This window comes from Microtus pennsylvanicus, chromosome 6 (genome assembly GCF_037038515.1).
Source record: "Microtus pennsylvanicus isolate mMicPen1 chromosome 6, mMicPen1.hap1, whole genome shotgun sequence".
In the NCBI taxonomy this organism is placed as follows: Eukaryota; Metazoa; Chordata; class Mammalia; order Rodentia; family Cricetidae; genus Microtus; species Microtus pennsylvanicus.
In genome coordinates, this window is record NC_134584.1 from 11,425,712 (window position 1) to 11,444,466 (window position 18,755).

An 18,755-nucleotide genomic window follows, 5' to 3' on the forward strand; every position below is an offset into this window, starting at 1 on the left:
ATGCCATTGGCTCCTGAGCTCAAAAGTTCTACTCCCGAAAAGTTTTTTTGTTTTACTAAAACACATCGAGAGCTTCAAGGGAATCCCAATGCTTGTCACCATAGGACTGAGCGACAAATACAAGTTTCACGCTGAGAATCAGAGAAGCTCTCCTGGTCTCATTTTGTTTCAAAAGCAGTGAAAAGCAATTATAAATGGAGGTGTAGGTAGGAAGCGAGAGGTAATAAAAACCTTGTTTTGATCCTCCAATTAGTCAGGATATTTGTATACCAAAGAGACAAGACACATGGAAAACGGAAGGGCTAAGTATGAGAACTGCAATTGTAAGAGACCCGATTCAGCTCAATTTAACACTTGTTATTAAAGTCATAATTCCAGGCTGTAGACAAAGAGTAAAAAACAATGAAGGAAGAATTCGGTGAAATGAGTGACCGTGGATGAAGAAATGTTTAGTCAAACTAAAGGACGCTCGGGAGATCACCAACAGAGGAGCAACACCTGCCCCTCTCAACCACCACGTCTGGGGCCACACTTTGAAGGACAGCTCACAGCCACCACAGAAGAGCCGCAAGATTTCACAGGTGATTTCTCCAGACTTTTCAAAGTAGTTTCACCAAATAGTTTTCTTTGGCTATCAGTCTGACTATAGAATCTTTTGTACTCAAGGCCCACTGAGTGTCAGTTACTGCTGTGGAGGAACTCAGGACAACCCAAGGGACTTGATAGATACCCCGCCACCCCCTTGGAACCCCCAGTTTTCTTGTCTTTAAATTCAGAGAATGTACTTTAACCTTGGGATGTCTCATAAGTACAGGCGAATAGAATGCTCCTGTCGACTGTGGTTTTACTGTGTTTCCTAAGTGGATATGCCTTAAAGAAAAGTGGTCCCAGCAACAATATATTGGGCTCACAACGCTCAAGGCAAGTAAACACTTCTTTCCCTTGAGACCCTCAGGTCTGCTGAGCTATGTGAAGAAGAAAACTACGTAGCTTCCTGGCTATGAACCATGATGTTTTATTTTCAGACAGAACATCATAAGCTGTATATAATTCAAGTCCCAAATCTACATTGAACAATTGCCTGAGTCTGATGGGCTTCACCCCTTGACACAAGAACGTATTCAAATCTAATGCTGAATTGTTGAACGAGCCTATTTAAGGATCTCAGGGTATTTAAAAACCTCCCCCCCCGGAAACTTTTTATAACACATTGCCAATAACTCGAGTTAAATGAAATAATGAGACAGAGTTTCCAGAGAGTCTCAAAGAGCATTTCTCACCATCTTCAATAACAAAAGAAAAATTAATTATTTAGCATTTAGATGTAAAGGAACGGGAGGCAGGGAATGAAAAGGCAAGAAGTCGGCAGGCCCTTGATAATAAAAAGTTTACCCATTTAATCTTCTTTGATTACACTGAGGGACTTGCAGAAGACAAAATTTAATTAAGGATAGTGAAGGTTTCTGTAAAGGTTGATATACTAGCTGATACACTAACATCTTAGCTGACGAAGTTTTTTTTTTTTTTATTTTAGTTGCATACAGTAAAATACCCTTGATTCTTAAATCACAGGGAATATTGCCTTTCTGCCTGGGGAATTTCTATTTAACATTTCAGATTTGATGACCCCTGATTCCAGGAAGGGTATCACGCCAGGCCTGCCTTCAGTTTTAGATTAGAAAGCAAGAACATAGCAAATTACCTGCCCAGAATCTTACAGCGGGTAAAGGAGTAGACGAGTAGAATGAGTTCTCTCTGACTCCATAGGAAGGACACACAGAGAAGACGCCTGTGTGATGACTTGGAACACAGAACCTAAGGACGCGGGTCCATTGATACAGGGACTGGCAAGAACATTTGAGAAACAACAGCAGGGAGACAATGTCATGTTTCCAGACTAAACTGGTTGGCTGCCCTGTGAAGGAACTCAGATTGTAGGCTGGGGTGTGCAGTCTTTCTTAGCAATGTAAATACAATGCTGCCCGGACCTACTCCAACACAAAGATAATGCTGCCCGGACTTACTCCAATGCAAAGACAATGCCGCCCCGAGTTACTCCAATGCAAAGACAATACTGCCCCTGACTTACTCCAATGCACAGGCAATGCCACCCCTGACTTACTCTAACCCAAAGACCACATTGCCCCTTGACTTACTTATCTCCTTTGCTTTTGGAGATGCCGACCAACTTCTCAATTCCCCCAGCATCCCGTAAGGCCTTGGCATTCTCCATGTTCTTGGTGATCACTTCGTGCAGGGTGCAGCACACGGCTGTCACGGTGTCATCTGACATGGCCTTGCTCCCTGCGTTGTTGCTGTTGTTCCCTCCAGGAAGCCGGTGGACCAGGTCTCGCATGGCGTATTTGCCTTTAGGAAAGAGAACCAAGGGAACAGTTTAGGGAATGTGAAGGTGGAAGGAGAGGGACAACGGAGAGCTGGGATCAGAAGAGGAAAAGTGGGCGTGGGAAGGCACTGCCTGTTCTGTGCAGGGAGATTTCAGAAGGCACAGGAAGGTTGTTGCCCACCGACAGCCACTGGGTCCAGGACATCCTCACCCCGACACTGTGGATATTCAAATCTATGGAAGTCTGGATCTCACACAAAGCAGCAGATGTCCATCTGTCCTCACACTTTAAATCACTTCTCCATCACTTCTCTGACTCAGTTCAATGCCAGTGCTGTATAAAAGCAGTTGACGTCACACTGCTACAAATTCTGCACATAACTAATGTGCGTGAATATTAATCAAATAATTTCGATCTGCAGGTGGATGAGTTCTGGCTGAGGCATATGCAGTACTGAGGCCCAACTGCAGTTGCTCACAGCCAAGGCCCAGGGTCTGGTCGTCCATACATGTAGGACTGGTTCTCTTTGGGAGTGACATTATGGCTCTAACCTTCACTGATTTCAGGTTTTAAAGCAAGAACAACAAGGGCACGAAATCTAAAAGATTATCTTAAAGATGAACTGAGGCATCTTTATTCCATAATTAAGAAAGAACACAGCTTCAACAGATGCCACCTTGATATCCCCGGAAGTAAATAAAATGTATGGTGACGAGCACAACAGCATGAACTGAGACTGGGATCTGTATGATGTAACAGCGGTCGTAGGGGAGGCGACCTTGACAAATTGTCTAATGCGGTAGCCTGTGTACTCTGGTCACTTTGTCTCTCCCATGAGCTTTTATTGCACGATTCTGTAATGCAGCATTAACTAACCTGGCATGTTTTTCTTCGTGTGAAAGTAAAATAAAACCCAACTTTGCTTACTTAATTCACTTTATCATTACCGGTCTTGCCTCTCCCAATGATAAAGGTACTTACAGTGACAGATTTATGGAGTGTTTTTAGAATACAAAGCACTTTAGACATTACCAAAAGCCCAGCAGGACAATTAATGCATCCCACCCGCAGCTTCCAATTCTGCTCCTTTAATTTACTTCTGGAAGTAAACAAGAGCCTGCAGCAAAGTCTGTTGTCCTTGAATTATTTTGGGCGGAATTGGCAAGTGTTCCACGTCAGGTCCCTTACTCACCTCCCACCCCAGGACTAGACATATGTAGCCAGCTTCTAATAGTTACAGGAAATACTTTGACTGCAAGAGACCTCTAAATGACACCTCCTTCTGCTGAGAAACTGCCCAGTGTGTGGCAACGTGGGGCAGGAGAAAGAATCCCAAGGGAATAGGCAGTATCTTAGCTCCAGGCAGTAATAAATAAAACATAGGCTCTGTAATATGATATTTTGATATCTGCTCTTATCCTTATTTTAGTGGCTTATTTTAGCATGGACAGAAAACGCTGATGTTTAAATTACGGAAATAGAAGAGTGTCTGCATTCAGTTGACGACAGTAGAGGAAGTGTCTGAGAGAAGCGCTTTGACTTGAAAACCCCCCAAAGTGGCGTATTTATTTTCTAATGACAGCATTCAAAGTGGCTTGCAGAGGATGCTTTGTGTGTGGATAGTCCTCACAGCAAATTGCTTGATATATTTATCATTAAATCAACTCAACTCTGACGAAGAGCTTGCTTCTTGTCGAGCTCAGCATGCCTGCGGTTCTATCATAAGCCACCGGAAGACAATCTGTCAACCATTGACGAAAGGAGACGGACACATCCTTTCCTCCCTGCCTCCGTAGGGGAAGTGATGCAGGAAGTTCTGATGACTAGGACTGAGAGACACTTCAACCATCCAGTATGTGGGACATTCACACTTTGAGTGTGGAAGACTGGTCCTGTGACCTTAATATTGCCATGGTTGAAAGCAAAAATGTTGAGAAGAGACTTATCTGCAGAATTTCTTTGTTTGGGCTGCTGTTTTGGCTTAAAAATGCCAGGTGCAAAGAATGTGGCTTCGTTGGAAGAGGGCTTGCTTACCATGCACAAAACACTGGGTGTGAGCTCTAGCACTTGAGAGGTGGGGCTAGAACAATAAAAAGTTCAAGGTCATTCATCCTTGCATAAACAGAAGGTTTGAGGCAAGCCGAGACTACTTGAGACCTTGACTCTAAGTAATTAAGTAAATAAATGAATCTACGCTGGATAATTGTGAATGTGTTATTTCTTCATAGCCTCCCAATCTGTAAAACCTTTAGGAGACACAACTTTTCTGTAATGTTTGTGTTGGATTCCATGAATACCTACTCAGTAGCCGTCTCTCTTCCGCCTCTCAGCTGGTGGGCTAAAGGAACACTGAGAAAATTCTATAGTTGAATGCTTTAGTTTAATATTTACCAAAGGATCCTTGCATACACCCAAAAATGAAAAACATAAAAATGAAAGAAGGAAAAGAATAGATGGGTGAGGTGAGCTTGCTATCATTACTGCTACTGTTTTATTTTAAATATTATCATTCTGAATCAGACCAGATTTATTAGTGTACCTTGTCTTTAGCCACTCAGGGTTAACATTCATGTCTTGTGTCCTTTAAGAACTGTGTTTGAAAGTGCCTTCTCCAAATTTACACCCCATAATCAAGCTAATAAAATGTAAATAAGCAAGTAAATAAAGTAAAAACAAATTAATGTGAACCATTTTCGGAGTTTCCTAGACACCAAAGAACCTTAGGAAATATGGGATGCAAAACTTTAGGTATGTATGGTGTTCTGCAGATTTTTATATGATGTCACATTTGTGGTGATAACTGTCCTGTTTATCAAGAGTCTGACACAAGAGTTGGGTGTGATGGCTCTCATTCGGAATCCTAGAACTTAGGGATTGACATAAAGTTAGAGGTCAGGCTGAAACAGTATAATGATGATGATGATGATAAATAGAAACAATTAAGCCAATACGAAATGGTTGACCAGGGAACACAAAGAGAACTGAGCTGCCATTTACTGTGACCAGTATCCTCATCCTGATCAGGTGTCAGGAATGACTGACAGTCTTTCAGAGAGACATATGTTCTCCTCTCTTTAAAGAATGCAACCTTTTAATACAAAGGTATCAGAGAGCCATTTCCTTTGCTGGGAATCCTGGAGTGCACTTGGATGGATGAGCAGAAGGCCTGGAGCTGTCTGACACCCTCCCATGTCTGCATCTACGCTTATACCAAGTGTGCCTGTTCTCACATGGGTCGCCAATTAACTCCCGTGGTAGGACACGTGTCACAGCCTTGGTTAGGGTGGGTACGCAACTGCAGATACTTAGCTTCACTGGTAGCAGATGATTCCTGATGTTCTCTCACGCTGCCTAAGACCCAGATTACCCACTGTGCCTTTGTAAAAAAGTATCCTGCTTACAGGATGCTCACACGCAGTGATAAACACTAGGCTGCTGCTGACAGTCAAAACTGACATCATCAACACAATGAAGAAGTCGGGATTCCCACAGCTCATTCAGATTCCAATCAGACAACCCGGAGAAGCTGGATGGCTTACTAATCCAAGATCAATAAAATAAAGATCTAAGACCAAAGTGAAACACACATAACTGTGGCTAACATCACATTTCAAACGAGGCTCATTATAAAAGCCTTCTTCCCACTTCCACTGTCTTTATCGCCTCCTCTGACAGGTTCTACTGTAAAATTTGAACTACACTTTATCCAAATGGAGCCCTCTTCCAATGAATCCTTCAGAGTTCACTGAAAAGATCCTTGTGAAGGTTTCCAAGACACATGGTAAGACAAACGATTATCAGCAGCAACAATGACTACTACAACAACGAAGCCTGGAAATGCAACAATACACATTGATGAGCCTGAGTTAAAACAACTCATACGTATTGAATGCCTTTTCTATCTGTGTACTTTCCTTAGCTATAGGTATTCATGATGTATAATGAGTCTGAACTTCACCAGCATGTAATCAGGTAAATAAAATCTGTAACCATGACCTTACCAGCTATGTTACATTAGAGGCAAATAAAATTTAATTAGACATGACAAAGCTATTAAGGAATTAGAGCATTTTGCATGTGAAATTGGTTATCTGCAGCCTCCTCCTAGGACACTGGCTTTGCTCAAGTCACATGGTTTAGGGGATTTCAGCCCTATTGGTAGCATGGTCGGGATCACTGAAAACATGAGCTCAGAATCTGGAGTAATCATCCTGGTCTTGGTAGCTCAGATGAAAAGGAATGGAGCATTTCCATCAAGAGAAAAAGCTAACTGTTGAGACTTGTTGCATACACTTCTCACTTGCTAACCACAAAGAAGTCTTTCTGAATAGATCAGTCCTGCCGACTACGTCTGTGTCTATAAAACTGCAAGATGTTCAATAAATGGCCGCAAACCATACAGCCAAGCAGACGTCTATGGTGGCATCTGCACTTCAGTATGAGAGAAGACTAGTAAGGAAAACGTGTCCCTAGCTTGTCTGCCCCCTGGCAGCAAGCACATCAACATAAACACAGCACAGAAGATTTGCTCAGGGAACAAAGAAGCAAGAAGAGAAAAAGAGTAAAATAAACATGCCATCACTTTCTTACAGCCCCTCTGGGCTTCTAACCATTCATCTCTGACATGGACTACATCCTTACAGATGATAGCAAGGTTATCCTACGATGAGCCTGTTTGTTCAGTGCAGAGTGAGCATCATGATACATCATGGTAAACATGCACTCTTTCACTCCATATATAGGCACCAGTTATTTGTTGCGGGAGGTCCTCCCACTCCTCCAGCCAATAGCCGCTGAGATACCAGCCCATTGGGGCATGGTCTCTCTCCCTTTAAAAAAGTGGCCACTTCCCTCTCCTCTCTCTCTTCACTTCCTGCTCTGCTGGCGACTAGACTCCCTTCCTGGTTGCGCAGAGGGCTGGGACGGCGATCTGTAAGTTTTTTCCCCTTTAAATAAATACCACCCTATTAATCATAATTCCAAACTGGTGTGGCATTGTTTGTGACTTACTCCTTCAGTTGGCACCCAAAGTTTGGTGTTAGGACCTCTCCTACCCCCGCTCGGCTGCCGGCCGCGAGTTCAGCTTGGCGCGAGCCTCCCTTCCTCAGCTGCCATGGCCTTGTGGCCTGTGTCTTGTGCGTGGAGCCAGCAGCTTAATATAAATCATCACGCACTGGCTTTTATTGCTGCGGTTCTTTATATTTTCTCTTTAGACTCCTCAGATTGACTTCCAGTCCCCACACACCCTATCGTCTGCCTCCCCACGTGGATTTAAACTCCACAGGCCTGCGTAGTCTCCACCCGCGTGGTTTGCTCTTTTCTGAGTCATTTTTAAATCTCCCTTGCAAGCACAGCTCTTAAGTGGCACGAACCAGAGCACGCGGTTGCTAAAGCTGCAACCCCTCAGGGTGACTCTGTCACGTGGAGGCATAAGTGGCTTCCAGGTTGCTCTTCTCTACCCCTGGATTCTGGGTTTCTGGTTCCGTCTCTGGAATTGATTTAATTACATTTACTTTGTTGAGCAACTTACATTTTCCAGTTTTTAACAAATACTAGGTGGACTCTGAAACAGGACCCTGTTTTCATCGCGACTTGGCAACAGCGCCACCTGCTGGATAATAGGTAATATGGCAGTTTTCGTTTCCAACGCGAATTTTACTGTTCTGGTTACCAATACAATGGGTTATATCATGCAAGGTTTATATGACTATGGGGATAACTTAATTTACTGGTTACTAGGTTTCAGTATTCTTTTGCATATTCTATCATTTAGGAAGAACATGGCACTTCTAAGAACCATACAATCTTTATTAGAAACTCATGTAGGTCAGGAGATTCAGGATTCAAAAGAGACAATAATAAAGACAATAATAAAAAGACTTGAAATGATTGAAGAAATGATTGGAGCTGGTGAACAGAGTAATAAGGCAAAAGGACAGGATACAATGCCAACACCAGCTATTAGAATTGGCTTACCTAAGGTTTTAGCGGCATACCCTATACTTAATTCTGACAAAGCGTCAACTTCTAAAGGCTCAAAAAGAGTCAGAGAAGCTAGATGGACGCCAATAGCAATGAATGATCTAAAAGAAATTAAGCAAGCTATTGTTAATTTTGGCTTGCACTCTGCATATGTAAAGGAAATGATAAGGACCTGGGCTTCTAATGCTAGAGCTACCCCCCATGATTTCCATCAGTTAGTGTCTGCAGTTTTAGATAATGGACCTTCCTTGATGTTTGGAATTTATTTCAGAGAAGAATCCAAACATATGGAACAGCAAGGAAGAGCAAAAGGTGTCGAGTTTTCCCAAGATCAAATTCTTGGTGCAGGAGAATATGCTGATCCACAGGTCCAAGCTCTTTATGACGATGAAGTACTGTGTCTATGTCACCAAGCAGCTTTAAATGCTTGGAACAGGATACAAGATCAAGCAAAAAGGGTTGAATCATATACCAGAATTAGGCAGGGACCGAGAAAACCCTTTATTGACTTTTTGCAAAGATTAATTAAGGCTCTGGACATAGGGGTAACAGACCCAGAAGCTAGATGAATACTTCTTGAATCTCTAGCTTTTGAGAATGCAAACATAGAATGCAAAAAGATAATTGGGCCTTTAAAGTCTAGATCAGCACCTATGGATGAATGGATTCAGCATATGATGAATGTTGAGACGTTTAGCTATAATGATGAATCTTGGGTAGGAGAAGCAATTTCCACAGCAATGAGGAGACATCAAACTGCCAGGTGTTTTAATTGTGGTAAATTAGGACATCTGAAAAGGGATTGCAGGCACAGAATTTCTAGGAATAATATCTCCTCTGGGAATGACAAAAATAGGAGACCTAGGCCTTCAGGTATATGTAGGAGATGCGGTAAAGGCCGACATTGGTCCAACAAATGCAGGTCAACAACAGACAAACAAGGCAACCCGATACCATCGGGAAACTCCTTGAGGGGCCTCTCACAGGCCCCCAAGCCAACAGTGGCCCAGTCATTCCCAGTCACAGTGGAGAATGTGCCTCACCAAGAAAATTAAAAGCTCCAATTTCTGCTGAAAAAAAGCAATGCTGGTCTAAATGATGAATTACACATGGAGGATGAGTCAAAAAATCCAGTAGGACAGAGTAAACGTATATTTTGGCAGACTTCTATTAACAATCAAAGACCAAAGCTAAGAGTCTGTATAAATGGCACTTTTATTGAAGTTTATTAGACACAGGTGCGGATGTAAGTATCATTACCCCAGAATCTTGGCATCCGAATTGGCCTCTTCAAGAGGTAGATGTTCAGTTCCTGGGAATTGGAACCCTATCTCGTGTAAAACAAAGCACAAGATGGGTTGAATGCATAGGGCCCGAAGGGCAAATAGGAAGACTAAGGCCATATATAGCCAATATTGCCATAAATTTATGGGGCCGTGACCTGCTACAGCAATGGAATACCCAGATTAACATTCCTGTAGTTCCAGGAACTCATAATTCTGGGAAGGATATGATGAGGTATTATGGAAAAAGGTCACCAGCCATTCAGGCTGTACAAGAACATATAGCAAATACCAAACCTTTAGAGGTACCAACAGCCCTATTTTTAAAATGGCTAACTGAGAAGCCAATATGGATCAAACAGTGGCCTCTAGCTGAAGATAAACTACAGGCATTGGAACAGCTGGTGCAAGAGCAACTAGATGCTCACCATATTGAAGAATCAACCAGCCCTTGGAATTCTCCTGTGTTTGTTGTAAAAAAGAAATCTGGTAAATGGAGAATGGTGACAGATCTAAGAGCTGTCAACAAAGTAATTCAACCTATGGGCCCACTACAATCTGGAATTCCTTTGCCATCTCTGTTACCAAAAGGATGGCCTCTTATAGTTATTGATTTGAAAGATTGTTTTTTCACTATACCGTTACAAGAAAAGGATAGAGAAAAATTTGCCTTCACAGTGCCTACTTATAATAATTCTCAGCCTAATAGGAGATATCAATGGACTGTCCTCCCACAGGGTATGCTCAATAGTCCTACATTGAGCCAATATTTTGTAAGTAAGCCATTGGAAATAATTCATAAACAATTCCCCAAGTCCATCATTTATCATTACATGGATGACATCTTGTTATCTGATTCAAATAAAGATACTTTAGAAAGGATGTTTGAAGAAGTAAAGAAAGTCTTGCCTAGGTGGGGATTACAAATTGACCCTGAAAAGATTCAAAGAGGAAATTCTATTAATTATCTAGGTTACAGAATAGGGTTAGAGAAAATTAAAACACAAAAGGCACAAATTAGGAGAGACTGGTTAAAGACTCTTAATGACTTCCAAAGATTGTTAGGAGACATTTCCAGTCTACGACCAGCTGTTGGGATAACACCTGATCTAATAGTTCATTTAAACAAAACCTTAGATGGTAATAAAGATTTGAATAGTCCAAGAAAACTGACAGCTGAAGCAGAAAAGGAACTGACAATGATTGAGGAAAAATTACAGGAGGCACATGTGGATAGGGTGAACCCAAATCTTAGCTGCATCCTAGTCATATTGCCTTCCAGAATTTCTCCTACAGGGATTCTAATGTAGAGGGAAGATATTATTTTAGAGTGCATATTTATACCTAATAAACCAAGTAAAAAATTTAAAACTTATGTGGAAAAAGTCTCTGAATTAATTATAAAAGGTAAGCTGAGACTTTGTCAACTAGCAGGTATAGACCCAGCAGAAATTATAGTGCCTTTTACTACTGAAGAAATAAAAAAGCTATGGGAAGATAATGAACCGTGGCAAAGAGCTTGTGCTAAATTTTTGGGAGAAATTAATAGCAACTATCCCAAAAGTGGTAGACTTAACCTTATAAAAAGAACTTCTTGGATTCTTCCTAGAATTGTACGTGATGCTCCAATAACTGGAGGCTGTACGTTCTATACTGATGCAAATAAATCAGGGAAAGCAGGTTACAAGTCAGATGAATTGAGTAAGGTGGAACAAAGCCCTTATAATTCTGTCCAGAAGGCAGAATTATATGCCATTCTTATGGTGCTAAGGGATTTTAAAGAACCTCTTAATATAGTTACAGATTCACAATATGCAGAAAGAGTTATCTTGCATATTGAGACAGCTGAATTTATACCAGATGACACAGAGTTGACTTCATTGTTTATCCAGGTACAAGACATAATCAGGAATAGGCTTTGTCCGATGTACATAACACACATCCGGTCCCATACAGGTCTGCCTGGTCCTCTAGCCCAAGGCAACGCTGAGATTGATCAATTATTGATTGGAAGTGTGTTGCAGGCCTCAGAATTTCATAAGAAGCATCATGTCAATAGTAAAGGCCTAAAGAAAGAATTTTCCATTACTTGGCAACAAGCTAAGGACATTATAAAGAGATGTCCTACTTGTTCTTTCTATAATCAAACACCGTTGCCTGCAGGGAGTAACCCAAAGGGCACTAAGAGAAATGAAATCTGGCAGATGGATGTGTTCCACTTTATGGAATTTGGTAAATTAAAATATGTACACCACACCATAGACACGTATTCAGGTTTTCAATGGGCTACTGCCCTGAGCTCAGAAAAGGCTGATTCAGTAATCACACATTTATTGGAAGTTATGGCCATCATGGGTATACCTGCACAAATAAAGACAGATAATGGTCCAGTATATGTATCTAAGAAAATGAAAGGCTTTTTTGATTATTATAATATAAAACACATTACAGGTATACCAAATAATCCTATAGGTCAGGCAGTTATAGAAAGATTAAATCGTACTATAAAGGACATGCTGAACAAACAGAAAGGGACTGAAAATACCCCCAGAAATAGATTACATAATGCTGTATTGACCTTGAATTTTCTTAACGCTAATGAGAAAGGAACGACAGCAGCAGAAAGACATTGGATAATGGAAAAGTCTGCTGAACTAAATCAACCGATTTATTTCAAAGATGTTCTGACCTCTCAGTGGAAGCCAGGAGATGTGCTACGTTGGGGAAGGGGTTTTGCTCTTGTTTCCACAGGAGAAGAAAAATTGTGGATACCATCAAAATTAATAAAGTTTCGATTTGAAGAGGAGAAACCTCTTGGAAAGGAGAAATGACAACTCATCCACAATGATGATATTCATACAGGTGGTAAGAAAGATATATAGAATGGGGGCAGGGTTCTGTTCTTATCTCCACAGGAAAACACTCATCTTTGAAAAATTCAAGGAATCATGGATGTTTGGATACTGACAGATGGAAAAATACCTGCCCAATAGGAAATATCAAGAAAACTGAATGGGTTGTGTAAGTAATATTAAACCATATTTCTAAATTTATAAAGCTGGTTTTGAAATTGGACTCTGGCTCAGTCCCTCTCCAATTCCAAGCCTGTTAGTAAGAGAAAAACCCAGAGTTTCTGGAGTTTCTGTCTCATGTCAAGAGCCATGATATGGGACAGAAAGAAATATGAGTTTAGAAAACATCTTTGCTTTTCTTCATATCTATCATACTTTTCATTGAATATATCTATCATGTCTTTCAGTGAATATATATATGTGTGCGTGTGTGTGTGTGTGTGTCTATATGATTAATGTTTAAGTTTTTCACAATGAATAATGAGTTTTTCCTGAAGTGACATTTGAAGTTTCCAGGAAGAAGATGGGGCCCCTTAACAACAACTCCACCTGGTTGATATGATGTCATGATACTGATAGCGCTACTACAAGACCTGCTTTGGGTACCAGCTGCACAAGACAGTTCCAACTTGGTGAGCTGAAATGGTGCACATCTTATAAAACATTTTGGCCAGACCTGCACAAAATACTCAGAGACTATTTGCAATTTTAAAAGACATTGATCTTGAAATTTAACCATCATTTTACTTTCACAGGATCCCCCAGAAGGAACGTCACCCCCATGACAGCTGGAAGTAATTCTAGAGGACGACATCCCCTCTCCCAGTAAAGTTTGCCCTTGGATTTAGGGAGATCATTTAGGGGTTGATTATAATTAGTATACGATTGAGGGTTGGGGGAGGAATTTTATAAGCTCAGGGATCATTTTGAAAAAAAAAAGAGGGATGATGGGATAATAGATTTATAATTGTGAGTTACTGTTTTTAGACAAATATATTGGTATTGATTCTTGTATATTGATACAAAGTTAAATTATATTGACTATTGTATGCATGCATGTTTCTACCTCTGTTTAAAACATTTTTTATGTATTGACATATATTGTATTGATATATATTGTATATATTTACCATATTGCTGTGTACATTTCTACCTCTGATTAAGATACTTATATAATGTTTGTGTATTGATATATATTTACCCACTGCAATGTATATTTGTACATTGTTTATATTTGGAGGTCATTGTCCTCATTTGTTTCACAGTCGTTTATTGTCTTAGTCTTTAAGTTAGATAGATATTGAGAATTATATAGATTAATAGTCATCTAAGTTTGTCATTTATAATTAGACTAATCTGGTTCTTTAGATATATGGAGATTATACTCAGTATAGATAGATAATCTTCAACTTCTTCAAAGAGCTGTAGAAAATGGCCTTTAATCTAACTCAGAGTTTTGTGGTAGTGAGACACAATTGCTCCTGGCAACACCACTCTATTCCCAAGAGAATGTTGAGCACCAAAGACATTCCACCTGGAGCCTTTCTTTTTGGCAGAACTGGCCTTTAGGCAAAGAAATGCCCATACCTCAACCACGGACAGAGATACAGAGCATGCATCAATGGATAAAACAGGACTGTCATATCCTGCCAAGACAGGGTAAGATAGTTTTGAAAAAGTTGCTTGCCTTTGAAAATGGTATGTCAGTTATGTTAGGCCTTAGCCAAAGTTGGTTGCTTCAAGGCTGCTAATGTGACTTTGGGTGATTGCCCAGGTTGTCTCTGTGATTTGTTGCATGTTTTGGAAGTTGTTTTACTGAACTTCCTAATTACCCAGGTAATATTATTTCCCTTCTCAGATCTTCGATGGGGTTGAAGACTATATAGATGTAGTTACTTTTCTCTCATGACTTGGCCAAGTTATTTATTATATAAGACCTAAGCTAGTTAGAATAGGATATTTGTACTTATTGTATATAATTTCATAGTAGGTTTAGAACTCTCTTATTTAAACAAAAGGGGGAGGTGTTGCGGGAGGTCCTCCCACTCCTCCAGCCAATAGCCGCTGAGATACCAGCCCATTGGGGCGTGGTCTCTCTCCCTTTAAAAACCAGCCACTTCCCTCTTCTCTCTCTCTTCACTTCCTGCTCCGCCGGCGACTAGACTCCCTTCCTGGTTGCGCAGAGGGCTGATGGTGATCTGTAAGTTTTTTCCCCTTTAAATAAATACCACCCTATTAATCATAATTCCAAACTGGTGTGGCATTGTTTGTGACTTACTCCTTCAGTTATTAAGGCTGGCTCCCTTCTAATAATTCATAAGTAAAATTCTCTTTCTTATCTTTACCAAAAAAATTACCACACAAATTAATTCTGATCACCATTTCCCAACTCCTTCTAGATCCTGTTCACCTCCCTACCCACCCGACTTTAAGTCCTTTCTCTCTCTCTTTAGAGAACAATCAAACAAACAAACAAACAAACAAAAACAAATTGAAATTTTAAAAAAGAAACAAAAGCAAGTCACACACATAAACAAAAACGTAAAAACACAAAATTGGAAACCACAATTAATATTCAAGCAAAAGGCCAGTAAGACAAAACCAACCAAACAAAAACATTCAAATGAAGCAATATGAGACAAAAAGTCTACAGGACAACTGCTGAGTTCATTTTGTGTTAGCCCTCTACGGCTGGGCACAGGGTTTAGATCTAAGAGGCAAAGAGGACGGATGACTGCAAGGAAACAGTTTCTCCCAACAACAGGACGATGCATGTATGACCGCAGCAAGAACACAACCTGCACAGGCTCAGGTCGGATGGGGTCGCAGAATGACGAGGGGAAAGTGTCATAGGCTCCCACCCATCACCACGGAGCCATCTCCAATTGATATCCGCTGCAAAGGTAAAATCACGTTTTCCCGGTTCCTTTCTTGCTGCATTCTCTTCAGCTCTCCCTCCACAGGTGGAACATGGCAGCGACAAGAGCAGTCATTTGGTTGAACCATAACAGATCCCGGTTCCAGCATGCGACCCCCTCCGCATGTGGTAGATTGGAACAGATATTTCCAGAGATGAATTATTTTTAAATGATCTTTTTCTTTTAATGCATCTGTTACTTGATTAGAGACTTTTAACAGGAGGAAAAATGTGGAGGCAGGGCATGGTTAGGAAGAATCCTTTGGAAGTAGGGGATCTGATGGCTGGTGTGGGCAGAGGTTGAGATACAGTCTAGAAGGCAGGTTAGAGTTTCTTTTGCTTTATCTACTAACTGTGGTTTCCCCAAACAAGTACCAACTTATAACATATACAAGAACCTGTACTACATGCCAGAATTGATGAGCAGCTGGCCTGAGAAAGGGATTCAAAGGGTGAGCAATCCTTTGAGAAAGAAGTAGTACTAAGTGAGGCAGAATCCTTCATGTTCACTCCATGTAGTATGCAGCTTTCCCGTGAGCTATTCACCCCCAATAAATAACCTTCCTCATATGTTGAGAATACAAGATGAATTGTATTTTTGACACCCCAAGGTTCCATCCAGAGGAGTCCCTGAATTAGATCTAAGGAATTCCCACACTGTTGAGTGTCAAGGACTGGAAGGAAAGGAGTGGAAATGCCAGCAAGAAGGCGGTGAGGTTATGCACATTTAAGTAGCATGAGAATTATTCTAAAAATCAAGATGGCAGCTAATTAAAAGGAGGCTGGGTGTAGTGCTTTTCTGAACCAGAAATGAATTGAGTTTCAGAAATACTGAAAATGATGCAAGCAGCTGATATACATTCAAACAGGATTCAGCTAATTTGATTAAATACTAAGTATGATAGCCCTCAAAATAATTATCTCAACTCATCGCCTAATTTTAGCAGAAGTGATCACATTCAAACTTAGCTAATTATAGCTTCAGGAGAGAAAAACATATGGAAGATCTTTTCTTTTTGGTTAGAATTGATATCTATCAAGAGGCAAGCATTCTCTCAAGATAAAAATTTCATAAAACAATAGTCTGCCCTAGGAGAATGAGTTAGTATTTCCATAATAAAAAATTGATTTCAGGAATGAAGTCTGACTTGAGCACACTGGGAAAGTGTATTGAGTACAACAATAGCCTAACGATGGATTCAAAATCACAGTTTTTTATTCTTGGCTTAGCAAACTGATTTGCACACTGCCAAAATGGGGGAGCAGCTTCAATTAAGGCTACTTAAGAGAGGAATATGCGACTCCGCATTGTTTGCATGACACAGTGGCCCCACTTTTTCAAGAACACTCAGGTCTGTTATTGTCACTTTGGTTTTGCATTGCCCTGGGAGGTACAGAAAGGAGACACACAATTTCCAACTTCCATATAAGACAAAAGCAGTTCAAGAAGGGAAATGACACAGGGCAGATTGTCTCTGGTATCTTGGTACCTGCAAGTCTCACACGGAGGAGCTTTCCCGTGCACTATGACCCTCCTCAGTCCTTCCCTCAAGCTCCTTCACAGGAGTGGCCGGGACAGTTTTTAACCATGATTTATTCAGTCGGGGATTCCCCAGACTCTCATCAGAGCGCCAGCTCGTGATGGTATGGTTATGTTGGATGTGCTCCTCTGACGCTGTTGTTAACTGATGTTGGACAAAATCAAACCACCTGATATCTCCTGGCCAACTAATCCACACCTGGGATACACCCTTAGAACACACAGTGTAGGAGCAATGAGTGCTTTGACCTCTGAGAATTGCATTCGTGCCTTTCCTCCCACTACAGCCGCCCACCTCCAAGAAAAGTCTTGGGAACATAACTGCTACAAGATGCTGCTAAAACGGGTTCATGTAGTCTGAACGTGGAAACTGTTGTACTCGATCTCTAAGGCCTTGTCTCAAGATATTAGCATTTTTACTTCAAGTTAGAAAGGCAAACATCCTACACTATCTAATACATAAAAAGGCAGCTCCTTGTCTAAATAAGCTTAACCCAGGTTTCTCCAAACTTGTGTGAGCAGAGAAAACATGCAATGCTTCTTGGTAATCATGATTCTAAAGATCCCCTGCTGTCTCTGCTACCCACTCTTAGGTTTATACAGCAATTTCGATGCATTCCTGGATCTTTATGACCAAACATGTTTAAATTTCACAGCAATGCGAGTTAATATCAATAAAAATAAGAATGTATGGAATCCCCCTGACGGTGGAAACAAGATGGCAGACTGTGAACTCTGTGAGATAGAATAACACGGGGCCTGATGACATTCCCACGGGCACAATAGTGGCATGAAGGTATGAGAGTCAGCCACTTTCTCATCTGGTTTACAGCCAGTACCTCAAGATAGATTTCATGTCTGGCACCATTAACTGGGCCAAACCTCATGCCTGGCTAGGTCCTAGGTCCTAGGTGAGGACCTTCTTCTAAATGGACACAGATATAACCCCCCCCCCCTTAAGTTTTCACCTTTATATTAATGGAGTAGTGCATTCCTCAGTCCTCAGCAGAGAAGACTCTCTTTGTAGTAGATGGAGATTAATGTAGAAACCCACAATTGGGTTGTCTTAAAATCAGTTTTTTCTATTTTGGTGCCTACCAACAAACTAACTACTGGTCTCCAGCAGTCAGCCCTAATTTTCCTTCTGCTCACACTATGTGCTGTCAGCACAGAGGGTCTTATGTGATATCCTGTAACTGGTTTCTAGTCCATGATTCTGCTGTTTCAGCCTGTGAAGATCTTCTGTGGAGCAGAGGTCAGCTGATGAGGGAAGTCCTTCTGTATATGTGTTGCTTTTTTGGTTAATGAAAAAGATGTTTTGGTCAGCTTTTACTTAGCAGAGTAAAGCTAGGTGAGAAATCAGAACAGAGATAGATAGATAGATAGATAGATAGATAGATAGATAGATAGATAGATAGATAGAGAAGGCAGAGTTGAGGAGATACCATGTAGCAGCCAAAGGAGAAAGAGGTTTGAACATTACCAGTAAGTTACGAGCCTCATGGTAAAATATAAACTGACAGAAATGGGTTAACTTATAGTTAGAGCTAGGCAGTAAGAAGTCTAAGCCATCGGCCAAACCATTATATTTAATATATTAGCCTCTGAGCAATTATTTTGTAAGCAGCTGCAGGAACTAGCAAGCTGGAGAGAAACTGTTCCAGGGACCAGCGGCATAGAGAAAACTCCCAGCCACAGTCAGCCACATTCAGCCCCAGGACCAGCAGCATAGAGAAAACTCCCAGCCACAGTCAGCCACAGGAGACAGGCATTCTGATGAGGAGGTATGGGGTTGTGTTGGGGCTGGTAGTGCTGATGGACAGTTGCTTGATCTCT

General features: G+C 41.0%; 1 protein-coding gene across 4 annotated transcripts in view; it reads right to left on the reverse strand.

Moving 5' to 3' along the window:
- Nucleotides 1-18,755, reverse strand: part of Ctnnd2 (catenin delta 2) — a 746,809-nt gene that overhangs the window by 38,980 nt on the left and 689,074 nt on the right. For all 4 annotated transcript variants that reach the window (XM_075975796.1, XM_075975795.1, XM_075975797.1 and 1 more), the window contains one exon: nucleotides 2,157-2,367. In XM_075975796.1, coding sequence (XP_075831911.1) covers nucleotides 2,157-2,367 — 211 coding nt within the window. The remainder of the gene's footprint in view (nucleotides 1-2,156; nucleotides 2,368-18,755) is intronic.